The sequence below is a fragment of the Antechinus flavipes genome, chromosome 3 (assembly GCF_016432865.1).
Source record: "Antechinus flavipes isolate AdamAnt ecotype Samford, QLD, Australia chromosome 3, AdamAnt_v2, whole genome shotgun sequence".
Lineage (NCBI taxonomy): Eukaryota > Metazoa > Chordata > Mammalia > Dasyuromorphia > Dasyuridae > Antechinus > Antechinus flavipes.
The window spans coordinates 620,407,213-620,421,835 of record NC_067400.1 but is presented as its reverse complement, the minus strand read 5'-3'; the positions used below and the strand labels follow the sequence as shown (position 1 = coordinate 620,421,835).

The window sequence follows — 14,623 nt, the reverse complement described above, 5'->3', positions numbered from 1 at the left end:
ATTCAGGTCTGAAAACTTTAGTATGTAAATATGAGACCAGAGAGATCAACGAAGGAGCCAGTTTTGGATGGTCTTTTTTTTGGTGGTTGGGGTGGGTTTTGAAGAAGAAGATAGGGACAGAGCTATTTAAACATGTGGTTTCACCATCATCATCTTCATCAAAATCATTATCAATAACCCCTGAGATGAAAATCCCTTTGAGCAATGTCAACTGGATGGGAACAGGCTTTTAACCCGTGGATGGCTAGAAGTAAAGAGAGCATCTAGAGACGGAATAGTAAGTGATCAAACTTATTTGAAAAGTTTTATTAATTTCAAAATAAGGGAAACACTTGCAAGTGAAAGCCCTGCCCCCTCCTGAAAAGGAGGGCTTCATGTGCTGGGGCAAAGACAAGTCTTTTAACATAAAAAACCACAATCAGGATGGACCATGACACAGTCATTCTTAAAGTTTGATGACTAGTTTTCAGGGAAGGTTCTCGTGTGGATAATGCAGGTGTTCTTGGGTCCTGGGAAAACAGCCTACAACTTGATCATCTCATAGCCAGCCACAGGACCACAATATGCATGGTGGCCAGTGTCTCTTTTGGTTAACTTGGGCGTTACGAGAAACAGAGATTGTTAGCAAGTCAAGAAGCATGAAGGGCAATCCAAGCTCACAAAACAGCCAATGAAAGCACTCAGGTCCAAAAGATGAATGTCTGGCCAGCCAGTGTTATCAGGTCAAAGAGTGTGTGTGTATGTATGGTGGGTGGGACCTATTTAGGAAGAGCTTTGAAGTCCACACTGAGAAGTTTGTATTTGATCCTGAATTTATTGAGCATGATGGTGACTTTTGTAACTAAATTTTTGTTGTTATTTCAGTCCAATTTCTTTGGGACCCCCTTGGAGGTTTCCTTAGGGAAGGTACTGGCGTAGTTAGCCATTTCCTTCTCCAGCTCATTTTACAGATGAGGAAAATGAGGCAAGCAGTAAATATCTTGTCCAGGATCAAGAACCATTAGGTATCGGAGGCCAGATTTGAGCTTATGAGGATGAGTCTAATTCCAAGCCCAGTGCTCTATCCATTGCAACACCTGACTGCTTTGAGGATGAATAGAAGAAGGACTGGAGTGGAAAAAGACTGGATTACGTCGACCCATCAGCAAATTATTTCAATAATCCCGGCATGAGGGGATGAAATGCAAACATCTATGTGAGCACCAGTGGTGACCAGTATCAGAGGAAAGAAAGGCAGATTGGAGAGAGAGCCTGAAACTGAAAGAGATGGGCTTTGACAACAGATCAGAAAGGAGTGATAATAGGGAGCCCAGAGTGATGTTGGGTTTGGGAGCCTTGTAGACTGGAAGGAAAATGGTACCCCTGGTAGTGCTGAGTAAATCTGGAAAAGGTCTGGAGGGAAAGATAACGTGGGTGATGGTGTGTCTGTGTGTGTGTGCATGTGAGCCCGTGTGCATATGTGTATGTATGTGGATGCATAGCTATGTGCCTAAGAGTGTGTATCGAGGTCAATATGAAGAGAGATCTAGGCATGTGTCCCATATATGGACCTGTGGACACAGATACATCTACATATCCAACTCTGTACTTAGGTAACTGGCACTCTATCTCCAGCCACACGGGGAGTCGAAAGAGAGCTCATAAGAGGTGTCCGCCATCTTGCCCCATCCCGTTCTAAAGGATACTGTATTTCTCACCCTAAAAAAACAGGAGAAGGACCATGAGGCTGGGCACCATCTCCAGTCTTGGAGACTTGAACAAGATGACAATCATACTCTCTTCTCTCCTCCCCAACATTGCCAACATAGGACCCCTTCCATGGTCAATCTTTTATTTTTATTTTATTTTTTGCTGAGGCAATTGGGGTTAAGTGACTTGCTGTGTGACCCTGGGCAAGTCACTTAACCCCAATCGCCTCAGGAAAAAAAAAAATTGACCATGGAAGGGATATTATATTGACAATGTTGGGGAGGAAAGAAGAGAGAAGTGTTAAGTGTCTGAGGTTCCATTTGAAGTCAAGCCCTCCTGACTTCAGGGCTGGTGCTCTATCCACTGCACCACCTGGCTGTCCCTCTGTGATCAATCTTAAGTGGTAGAGCTGCCTGCAGTCTCATAACTTGTTTTGGCACCTTCTCACCAATGAAACAACTCGACAAAAGATCATTACATCTAAGAAATAAAAACAACAATAACAGCAAGCATTTGTATACTGCTTTAAAGTTTGCAAGGGGATTTAAATGCGCTATCTCATTTGATCATCATCATCATCCTTGGAAGTAAATGCTGTGGTTGTCCGCATTTTACAGAGGAGGAAACTGAGGAACTAAGAGCAAATGTGATATGCCTAGCCAGGGACTGAGGGTGGATCTTACATCATCTTACTGACTTGGAGTCTCGACATTCTAGGCACCGTGCCTCTTAAGCTAACTGATTAAGGAGTAAGTATACATGAGACTGAATCAGCTGTTCTGGTGGGAGTGATCCCAACTCAAACAGAGAGAGACAGACAGAGACACAGAGAGACAGAGACAGAGGAAAGAGAGGAGAGGAGAAGAAAGGGGAGGAAAAAAAAATCAGAGAAAGAGTGAAGAGCTGCTTCTTCCTTGTTGTCTGAAACTTCAAAATTCTGAGTCATCCATTCTCTTGTCAATAATGATCTCTACCTGGAGATCAGGAACATCTCCAAGGGACAAATTCTTCTTTCCCTGCATCCTCCTCTCTCCTCTCCCCTATATCCTTTCCCATCTGAGACTGGATGGGAGACAGAGGTTTCTAGACCCAAATCTGCCTATTTTTTACTTTTATTTTAGCCCCAAACCTCAGAGTGATTTTCTTTTCTCAAGATAAAGGAATAAGTACAGATGTAAACACAGACAAGGTTGTGAATATCACATTTATTGAGTGTTTGGCCCTCAGATATTCTTCCCTCCATCAACACGCACACACACACACACACACACACACACACACACACACACACACACACACTCTTAACTCCTCCTCATGGTTTTCCTGATCCAGGGCATAAACTTGCAAACTTCAGTGTAGACTCCAGGGTCGTTAGGCTGGCCACAAGGGAAGGTTCCCCATGAGACCAGGCCCTGCAAGACGCCATTACACACCAACGGTCCCCCGGAGTCACCCTGGGAAGAAAGAGAGAAAGATGGTCAAGTCTCCCTAGATTTCATAGGAAATGTCTTCTGGATTTTAGTACACCCTATGGTATCAAATTCCAGTTCTAAGAGCCTGTATCTACTCCTGCTTAATAAACTTCACTGTACTTACCAGAGAGAGAATATTGTTCCAAGGGACAGAGGAAGGGACAGATGACACAGCTTTGTAGCCCGGAAGCCATTTCTGCACCTCTTTGGTCCCTCAGTGCCTGCTCCCAAACCATGCTGTGCTGATGACCTCCTTCACACCTCTCCCATTCAGGCTTTCTCTCTATTCTCACTATAGTTACCTCAGTCAAGCTTCAATTCCTTCCCGCCTGGACTATTATAATAATAATATGGTCACTGGTTTCCATCTGAACTGCAGTAATGGCCCCTCCACAGTACAGCCACTAAACCAGTAACATCCTATTCAAAGAGAAAATGCTAAACCATACTCTAGGACCCATGTGGAGTCACATATTCACTGAGAGAACCACATATTACCATCATCCATGTTCTGTTGTATTTTCATTTATCTTGTTAAATATTTCCCAATCACATTTTCACATTCTGACACTTCCATTCTCAATCATTGCCTGAAATTTGTCCAATTGCATCATTCTGACCAGGGCGGTCCCCTCCTCAATAATCTTCAATAGCTCCCCACTCTCTAGGGAATGGAGTTTTAATCTCTCAATCTGGGTACTAAAGTCTTCTACGATCTGGCACCAATGTACCTACCAAGCCTTCTCTCACACAAGCTCTTTCCCATAGGTTCTCCAGATGCATCTAGATGGCAAAGGGGATAGTATGCAATACCTGGAGTCAAGAAGACCTGAATTCAAATCTAGCCTCAGATACCTAGCTTTGTGACTGAGTACGTCAACGAATAATAATAGCCCTCCTTCTTAGGGTTGTCGTGAGGAGCAAATGAAATGATATTTGTAAAGTGGTTTGACAACCTTAAAGTACCTTGTCAATGCTACCATGTATTATTGTTACCTTCTAGTCAAAAACTTCATCTGCCTTCCTCCCTCAACCTCCAAGATTCTCTGTGTCCTCCTGCTTTTGACCATTACATTTGACCACCTTAAGATGTGTTCTTCCCCAGAACAGGTGCTTGGTATCTGGTCCCCAGTACATGGAGAATAGGATCTCATTTCTGATGAGTGTGTATAACATTATCATTGTGTGTATAACACATCAAGGTAAAGGAACTCACATGTGCCTTTACCCTGGCACATGATCACCTCTAATATATCCTCTGTTATATTATATCCAAGGTTATGTCTATGTCATGTCATGTCATGTCATGTCATGTCATGTTATATATTACTTTTTTGAAATTTCCTGGGATGGAAAATTCACTTTTTTCTAAAGCAATCTATTCCATTTTTCATAGCTCAAGTTGTTAGACAGTTTCATTCCCAGAGATACAGTGAAACAAATACTTTTTTTAAATCAATGTTAAACACAAAGGATGAAAACATGTATTTGGGCAAAACACTTCAGGAATCTAAGTGGACCACATGTTCAAGATGGGCCAATTGTGCAACAGGGAAGACTCTAAATCTTCCTCTGATATCCTCTAGCTTTACTCTCCTTGCTTCTAGTTTTACTCACAGAGCCAAGTAAAACAAATCTAATCCTGTTCCATTCTTTGCAGACCATTCTCATCTTTTCATCAGTTAACTTTCCCCTTCTTTCAATTGATCTTCAATAATGGATGATCTAATTCTCTTGCCAGTCTCATTGCTTCCCCTTATCCTGCACTTTAGTCTACATCTTTACTGGAATGGGATGTGAAGAGAGTTCCAGATGGGATCTGACCAAAGAAAATAAGAATTGGATGATTACCAACTTTGATCAGAACACCGTGCCTTTCTTCATATAGCCTAGGGAAGTTTAGCTTTTAGGAATGTCCTGGGCACAGTCTGTACATGTTGACTTGGTGGTCAACTCAGACCCCTGAATTGTTTTCTCCAGATATACATTCTAATTCTTTGTGTTTAAGGCTGATTTAAAAAAAAAAAACAATCATGTTTTTTTTTTTTCCTATATCCCTGCTATAAATTTGCCTAAATTAATTAAGATTATTGTATCATGTTTTTTTTCCTATATCCCTGCTATAAATTTGCCTAAATTAAGATTATTGTATCATGTTTTTTTTCCTATATCCCTGCTATAAATTTGCCTAAATTAATTAAGATTATTGTATCATGTTTTTTTTTTTCCTATATCCCGGCTATAAATTTGCCTAAATTAATTAAGATTATTGTTCTAGCTCACTGAAGCAGCCTAAATCCTGACTCTCATCCAATATCTTAGGCATCCCCTCCAATCTTCCAGTTATCCATCCTTTTGACAAGCATGCCTTTTTCCCAAATCACTGACTTTTTAAAAAGTGTTTAAAGGCAATGGGACCAGGGTATATGCTTGAGGTGCTCCCCTAAGTATTCCTTCCAAAATGACCTCATTCCATTAAGATATCATTCAGCTGGTACTAGGTAAACCTAACTATCCTATCAATCCCTATTGCCAGCTTCTGACCATCCTTCTTCATATGGTATTCCCAGAATTGAATGCAATGATCCGTATGCCATTTGAGAAGAGTAGATTACAAGACACTAACTAGTCCCTCATTCTTGTTGTTTCCCCTTCATTTATGCAGTCTAAGTATTTCAGCCACATTTTTGGCTTCCACTGAAGTCTTCATCTCCTAACATTTCAATTTGGTTCACATGAATTATTCTCTAATAATACTTTCTGTGATGACCACGTTCACACCCTGGATACCTTTGAATCAGGCGGAGTTAGGATAAGCAAAAGTCCTTGATCTTTATTCTTGATCTTTAGAAGTAGGACTGAATTGGATGGAAGCGACCTTCCTTCTTTGTCTCCCTCCCTGAGTGATGTGGCTAGTCTTACTCCACCCCCTAGTCCCTCCTACAATTCTCTGTATACACCAATTATCGAGCCAGCACAGGATAGTGGGACAGGCCATTTTCCAAGAAATGCTAATAGAGTATTGTCCAATCAGTAATTAGCCTTAAGTTCTCAGCTGTCCAAGTGCATCTGCTCAGTTTCAGCCCATTACAGCTTTCCCCATCTAATGTTTGGGATATTGACATTTTGAAATCAAATTTGCAACTTTACATTCATGTCATGGAGATATATTTGGCTCTATGTTCTAGACTATCCGGTTCTTTCCAAACTGATATCCATCATAACAGATACTCCTCCCATGCCCTTCTCAGAAAAAACAATGAACCTACTATCTCTGACTTCATCCAAGTTATTGACCATAAAAGAAAGTATTTAATAATGGGTTTTAAAGTTTGCAAAAACACTTTCTATATGTTATCTCCTTTAAATCTCACAACAGCCCTGAGTAGAAACTTTTATTATTATTCTCCTCATTTTACAAAAGAGAAAACAGAGGCAGGTAAATGTGACCATCTTCATGGTCACATAGATAGTGTGGATTTGAACTCAGATCTTCCTGACTATAGACTTAAGCAGTCTGTATTCTATGCTACCTAAATGCCTTTTAGTATTAAACAGAAGAAAATAAAGAATAGTCTCTGGGGCCCCTCAGGGAGGCTGAGAAGAAAAGAACAGGAAGAAAAAGAGAAGAGGTAGAGTGAGAGAGGAGAGAAAAGAGAGATAAAAGAAGAAAGAGAGTGAGTGTAGAGAGAGAAAGAATGAGAATAAAGAGAGGAAGAGTAAGAGAGGAGAGAAAAGAGAGCTAAAAGAAGAAAGAGTAAGTGTAGAGAGAGAATAGAGAGAAGAGGAGTAAGGAGAGAAAAGAGAGCAAAAAGAAGAGAGTGAGTATAGAGAGAGAAAGAATGAGAATAGAGAGAGGAGACAGAAAAGAAGAGAAAGGAAGAGAGAAGGAGGAAGAGAAAGAGAGGAGAGAGAGATATGGAGACTTACATTGCATGCATTGGTTTTAGAGTCTGCTTTGCCAGCACACAGCATGGATTCCTTCAATAGGTCCTTGTAAACCTTCTTGCACTCTGAAGTGGAGATGATATTCACATCTGTACACTGGAGCTTTTCTGGATATGTCACTATTTGTGGCAGAGGGAAGGAAGAACTCTTGTTAAGGGATATAGAATGGGAAATTAGAAAGTGTAGGTTCCCGGGAGATGCAGGTTTGGGGATGTTGGTTTGATCCCAGAGAGTCAAAGGTACATAGATATAAAGCTCAGGTGCCTGGCTATCCGGGAAATAGTCTCTGGTGACCCTTAGTAACTGTTCTATGCCAGGAGAGTAGCATTGAAGAGTTAATGGCTCAGATGTCCAAGGGCAGAGAGCAGATAGGCCGGGATCTCATAGGGAGAAGAATCGGGATGGGTACAGGGAAGGGACAGGAGACCTAAATTCCTGGAAAATGTGGTTTCCCAGAGCTGGACGTCCGAATTTCCAGGACTTAAGCAGAGAAGGAACTTGAATTCTTAGGTCCTTGCAAAGTGTTATAGGACAGACACGCTTGGGTTCCCAGGACACAGGTACCAAGATCATTTTTCCCTGTCTCTGAGAAGGAAATGATAATTGAGGGTTGAACAGTTGGATGAGACTAAAAGGGCTGGACGACTCAGAGCCCAAGTGAGGTAGAAAACTAGGTAGCTAGGCAATGGGCCATATTCCTGGGCTTAGGATGCCATAGGAAGGTGAGAATGGACAACTAAATGAGAGTGAATCTTGAGATTGGGGTGAAAATTAAAGTTCTGGGTGACTTCTGGCCTTCCTTGCAGCTCTAAATCTTTGATTTGAGACTATAAGTAAGATCATGTTCACATATCTGTTGGGTTATGTGGCCACTGAAGTCCCTGTAAATTCTCACATCCTTGGATATTTTGATTCCTGTGATGTCTAGGGGTGTCAATGACTTGTTGAATTAGGTGTAACTAGAGACCAGGAGAGTTCGATACCTGGGTCCCTTGGAACGGAAGTGAATTCTCCGGTCCCTAAGAGCTGGTGATGACATTGGCTCCTGGGGACTGGGGGAAAACGGCGGATATCTTGGTCCCTGGAGGCTGAAGGATGCCCATGTCTTTAAGGGCCATTCAGGGTGGATGCTTGGGTACTAGGTTATGGTGGATGGATGACTGGGTCCCTGGGGACTGGCACAGGTTGATCCCTCCACGTCTTCGAGTTGGAAAGACAAGATCTGGCTCCCTGGTGATTGGACGGTGGGGCAGCCAGTTAGGCAGACTTACCAGTTGGGCTGGTGGTGGTGCCCCAGCCAGACACAGTGCAGGTGTCGCCAGGTGAAGTACACTGGGAGGGGAGGGTGGCAGCTTTGATGTTGGTTCTCATCCTGACTGGCCTCGATAGCTTTATCAACATGATGTCATTGGCATGGGTCACCGTAGAGTACTGAGGATGCCGGTAGGACCTGGTGGCCTGGATCACTTGGGAGCCCTTTTCTCTCCCCTTCAGGTTGTGCTTGCCCAGGTGCACGTTGTAGTTCCTGGGGAGTCAAGGAGATTGTTAGAAAGGCACTGGAAAAACCCCAGAGGAAATAAAAACAAAAATAAAAGAAACTCTCTGAGCCTGAAAGCAATAGGCAGAGGTTCACGGGACTGGAGAGAGAGAAGCTGGTCCCTCCGAGACATGCAGAAACAGCTACAGGAGACCTAGACTTGATTTTCTAACCATTTCTAGTAGGGTGGCCTTTGACTGGGGCCAGTAGAGGGCACTATAGTGCATAGAGCACCGAGGCTTGGGCTCGAGAAGACTCATCTTCATGAATTCAAATCTAGCTTCAGACCAGGCTGTGACCCTGGGTAAATAATTCCACCCTGTCTGCCTCAGCTTCCTCATCTGTAAAATGAGCTGGATGGCAAAACACTCCAGTACCTCTGCCAAGAAAACCTCCAAATGGGCCCAAGGAGTCAGACACGACTGAACAACCAAAGGTCAAGGGCAAATCACATTTCTCAGGTGGGCTCTAATCTCTCTACCTCTATGAAATGGGGGGGGGGGGAAGAGGGTGCCCTGAAGCAGGTTTTTTCAATTTTTGGTGTCATGGACCACTTGTCAGAAGTCTTGCTGCCTACATTCATCAGGCAAAAAAATGTTAAATTTCACTTACAGATGACTGAAAATAGTTTTCCCCAAACAAGATCACAGACCCCCTGAAATCTGTCCAGAGACACCCTGGGCTCAAGGCTAAGAATCCCTGGAGTAGAGAGAAACTTTAAGGTCACTTCCAATTCTATATTTTTATGTTTTTATCCTCCTAAGAAGAGAGAGAGAGAGAAGAACAGAGAGATTATGAGAGAGATAAAGACAGAGAGATGGAAGGACAGATGGACAAAGACAGAGAAAAAGATAAAGAGAGAGACACAGACACAGAGATAGAGAGGGACTGAAACACAAAGAGACAGAGACAGTAGAAAGAGAGGGAGGAAGGAGAAGGAGGGGGGAGAAGGAGGAGTACAGATAGATTGGAAGACCCAAAGAGAGACAGAGATTGAGAATGAGACAGCGACACAAAGACGACAATAGAGAGGAAGATAAGAATGGACATACAGGAGAGGGAAGGAGACTGTCAAGAGATGCAGACATAGGAGAAACCATAGGAAGATTTGAAGAGAGACAAAAACCAGAAAAATTATTTAGTCTTGACTCACTCTGTACCATTGGGCTGAGCCTCATTTGCTTCACTGATAATAATACTGATAAAAAACAATAACAATAACAAAGATAATGATCCCTCCCATTTTCTTCGTACGTCTTTGATCTTATTATCTTATTTGATCCACCCAGTCCTGTCTGGTAGGAAGGAGAAGGATTATTATGCCCAAAGTGGGAAACTGAGGGAAGGAGCGTGAAATCCAAGCCAGATCTGCAGTATTTAATTAAGCTCATTATTCCTTTCACTGCTCTATTTATTCTACAACCTGGACAGAGAAAGAAACAGATGAGACAGGAACAGAAAGATAGACAGACTGAGGCAGAGAAACTGCAGGACAAAGATGGAGAAAAACAGAGACAATCACACATCTAAAGATAAGAGATGTCAGGATGCAGAGGTACAGATACAGTCAGAGACAAAGGCAGAAAAATGAAGGACAGATACAGACTAAAGAAAAACCAAGGATGGAGATGTGGTGAAATGGAGCAGAGAAAAGACAGAAAAGAGACTTTCCTTCCCCCGTCACAGCCCTCACTCCTTACGGCATCATGCAGTGGGCAGCTGTAAGCACCCAGTTCGGAGACACGAGCACTCCACCACAGTGCAGCTGATTTCCATTGAACAGGGCCACCTGCCAGGCGTGGGAATTCCGGTTACACTCCACTCCTTCAATGATCTTCTCTCCTTCCCTCTCAGATTCTGCAAGAATAAACACCAAGGGGATAAGGACGGGTAGTAAGGAAGAAGGGAAAGAGGGAAGGAAAGGGGAAAAGGAGAAGACAAGAAGAGAAGGGAGAATTTCTCTGAATCATTTAGATATGGAAGTCTGCCTTGGAGAGAACCATACACAGCGAGAAACTAATACAGAGACAGAGAAAGAAATGAGGGATGGAGAAGCCTGAAGGATATTGGGGATGGAGAAATGTCCCCCATCCTTTCCTTACCCGGGCAGGTGGAAAATCAAGTGGGAGAATGAAAACTAAGGAGAAAAAGGGAGCTGATGGAGCACATGCAGAGTGAAGGAGGGAAGCTTCTCAAGGACAGAGTTGGGAGGGAGATGGTTGAGAGTTAAAAGTGAAAGATGGTCCACAGAGACACATAGGAATAGAAAGGGACAAAGGAGGTCTTGGACATCGAGTGGAGGGGTCAAATGGAGGCTAGATTGGATGTGTTATGGAGTGTCAGAGGGAAAAACAGACAGACAGACTTGGAACTGTAGAGGAAGAAAGCTTTGGGGGGATGAGATGGGCAATGGCTATAACCAGGGATCCTGGGAGCCAGCGAAGGGTTGGATGGTCGGGAGATGATACGGAGAAAAAAGTGAGACATCACGAGAGAAAAGGAGAGAAGGAAGGAGTCTTCAGAGATGCTGAAATAGAGGGAGATGAGCTCCACCTTAGGAGGGACACCTGTAGAGAGCTACTAGAATAAAAAGGTGTAACAGGTGAGATAGAAACAGTCTCAGTGTGACTTGTCCCGGCAATGGAATGGGGGGAAAGATCTTGATTTAGAGCAACACATATGGAAAGGGTTAGAGAGGTTTGAGAGGAGAAATAGAGGCTAAAATATAGAGGACCCATGAAGATAAAACAGAAAGAGGCAAGTACAGAGAAATAATCAAGGTCAACAAGATAGGGAGAGGCTCACATGGAGGGAGAATAATTAGTGAGAGGGCCTGGGCTAGTGCCCTCGTGGGAGGATGCATTCTGGAAGAGGTCAAAAGAAATCATGAGAGAAGGAGGCAGGGAGCCTATGGAATCCACCCATGGCCTTACCTCCCTCTCTCCCCTGGGTCCAGGGGACAGCTGCCAGCAGCAGCAGCTGAAGTAGCCAAAAGCAGCTCGCAGGGGCCATGGCAACGTCTTCTTGGCGGCCTCTGTCTCCCAGATGGCTCACCCCCTTGGAGGGACTTCTCTCCCGGAGGGCCTAGGAGCAATCAGACACAGGCTGGCATGAGCCTCTGACTTTCACCTCCTTGGAGACCTGGGAATCTGAGCCTCCTGATCCTTGCCCCCCAGAGTCCCGAGTGTCAGTTCTGCCCCCACTCCATCCCACTGGAGGGATGCAGATGTTCCTGCCCCATGACCAGCCTCTCAGTTCTCTGGAATCCCCTTTTATAGCTTCCTAGATTCCGAGTGAGAACAACCATCCAGGGCAACTCACTTTGCAAAAGGAATTAAGTGACTTGCCTAACGCACAGAAATGCAACTTGTATCCCAGTCCCCTTGCTCCAAACTCAGTCTTCTTTCTCACTGTAGCCGGCTGTGCCCTCAGCCCACTCCCACCAGGAACGGAAGGTCAGGGGCCCCAGCTCCCGCTCAGCCTCCAGGACCAAGATCCAGGGCTCCCTCTGCTAACCTGCCCCCACCACAACCTCTGAAGAAAAGAGGAGGATTGGAGCCCAGGCTGAGACATTAGTGTGTGAAGAGGGCCGGGAGAGGCATTTTCTCTAGGGAAAGGGGGGAACAAGTGGTCCCGGGGTGGGGTAAGTGAGGAAGCTGCTGTCTTCAGCTTGGACGGTGCGTCCGCCAGGGGATAAGGGGAAAGTGGCAGGGGGAGGGGGGCGTTGGAGGCAGAGGCGCTTTCAGAGCCAGGTCCCAGATGTAGAAGCTTGGCGTCCCCCTCCTCTCCCCCGCCCCCCGACCACAACTGCAGCAGGCCTCGATGGCTAAGCAAGCCCAGCAAGACTGAGGCTGGGGAGGCCGAGAGTGGGGCTCCGAGACCCCGGAATCACACAAAGTCGGGGACAGCTCCAGAATTACTAGTCAGTGTTCTGTGCCGCGGGTTCGGGAGCAGAGGAGGAACTTGCAGCCGCTGGGGCTTTGAGAGGGCAAAGGCCGGTCCCCGTAAGGACGGCAGGAGTGGGTGCTGGGGAGGCTGAGCAAGAGCCGGGAGCGGGGACAGCCGGGGTCCCCAGGGGAACAGGGCGCAGGAGCCGCTAATGAATGCGTGGCGGGAGATCCAGGACAGGTGAAACAAGTGAGTGCCGGCGCTCGAGGGCTCCGGGACCTGGAGGAGGTGAGGAAGGGTGATGGGGGAGGGTAGAGGGCGCGGGTCTCACCTTCGGCGGGATCTCAGAGCACTGTGAGCGATGAGGGCGGGCTCCCCTCCAGCCGCGACCGTGCGTCCAACCCACAGTGCCCCGCTCCCAAGGAGCTCCCGGCTCTTATAGCCGCCCCTGCTCCACTCGGCTCCCCGCCTTCTCTTCTCGTCCCGGCGCTCCGCGCCCAGAGGCGTGGGCGGCGCCCGGATCTCTAACACCCCCTCCGTTTGTTCCTCTCCAGTCCCCAGCGGACCCCGGGACTGGCCAAGATAAACAGAGGTTCCCTGCGTGGGGTCCGGGTCGGACTGGCCCATCCCTGCCGCCCCCATCACCTTCTCCGGGCCTCCCTCCCGCCCACAGCGCACGGGCTCTCGGAGCTTTCCTACCTAAAGACCCTGAGAAGGACAGAGCCGAGGGCGGGGAAGAAGGCGCCCCGGAGCCCCCCGATCTCTCGGGCACCCGGTCCTCTCTGTGCCCCGCTCCGCGCCCCTCCCGCCCCGCGGGCGCCGAGCAGCAACAAGCCCCTTCCGCCCCGGGGGCCAGCCGGGCTGGGGCCGCGCCTTTCTGCGGGTCCCGGGCCCTCGGGGAAAACCGCCCAGGGACTTCCAAGCGGGCTTTGAGAACCATGTTCTTTTAACCCATAAAAATGTCACAGCACCGCCGAGAACATGGAAATCCAGCTGGCCGTCGTTTTCCAGCTAATGGATCTCAAGCTAAACATCCCTGAGGTAGAAATGGGGTAGCTTATGAAGGACTCCCCCAGAACTGGGACTGCCTCCGGGCTCTCCGGAGAGACTGTCTCCCCACTGACTCTCTCCCAATCCCATTCAAGTGGTGCCAGGAAACGAAAACTGGATCTGTGTTCGAATTCCCTCTGTCACTGTCTGTGTGACCTAGAAAAAAATCACCTCTCCTCCCTGGGTCTCACTTTCCTCATCTGTAAAATGGGCGGTCTCTGTGGTCTCCCCCAGCTCCAGATCCCATGAACTCTGCTTGATATCTCCCTGCATGCTCCCCCTTTACTTTTCCCTATCGAAGTTCCCTATGGTGAATAGAAATAGCTCAGAACTTGATAAAGTGGAAGAAGCGTTGGGTCTGCAGTCAAAGGAACTGGATTCAAATCCTGCTCCTAACGCTATATGTGTGACCTTGGCTACATGTCCTAAGCATATTAGACCTAAGTTTTGTCCTCTGGAAAACCAGGGGGTTACAGTATCTCAGGATGCTTTCAGTTCTTTGAAGGATCAGGCCTTCCAAACTGAGATTCTAAGCCCTCGGCCCCACTGGTGGCCCTGATCAAAGCCTAGACTTCACAAGAACAGGGATCATCTCATTGCTTGTCTTGGTATCCCCAACATTTAGCACAGTACCTGGCACACAGCAAGTGCTCAATAAAGGCTTGGATACCATCTCATCCCAAGCCTACCCCCAACTTTGGGTTCAGCTTCAACCTTAAACCTATGAGACTGAATTGCACACTCTTCCTCCCATTCCCACCATCTTGTGAATCCAGGGTATTCAAACCCAAACCCCCATCTTAGATCCCACTTCTGACCTCTGCTTCCATCATTCAACTCCATTCAGGAAATGTTCGTTAATCAGCAACTATGGGCCCAGCGTTATTGTGTGCTGGGGGTATTAAGAAAGGGGTAAAACCGGGCCCTCTCCTTGAGGAGCTTACATTCTATCCTACTGGGGTAGACTCATGCAAAGCACTATCAACATAGAGGATGTAGGGAGATGATAACCATGAGGGAAAGATGGAATCTGTGGCTC

At 46.2% G+C, this 14,623-nt stretch overlaps 1 protein-coding gene across 1 annotated transcript; it reads right to left on the bottom strand.

Moving 5' to 3' along the window:
• Nucleotides 1-2,874: 2,874 nt before the first annotated feature.
• LOC127556451 (kallikrein-7-like) lies at nucleotides 2,875-12,980 on the bottom strand. The gene is made up of 6 exons (XM_051989616.1): nucleotides 12,866-12,980; nucleotides 11,580-11,730; nucleotides 10,347-10,503; nucleotides 8,381-8,634; nucleotides 7,092-7,228; nucleotides 2,875-3,143 (listed from the first exon to the last, which is right to left on the bottom strand). The coding sequence occupies exons 2-6, from the start codon at nucleotides 11,656-11,658 to the stop codon at nucleotides 2,991-2,993; spliced, it is 780 nt and encodes a 259-aa protein (XP_051845576.1). The 5' UTR covers nucleotides 11,659-11,730; nucleotides 12,866-12,980; the 3' UTR covers nucleotides 2,875-2,990.
• Nucleotides 12,981-14,623: the final 1,643 nt, after the last annotated feature.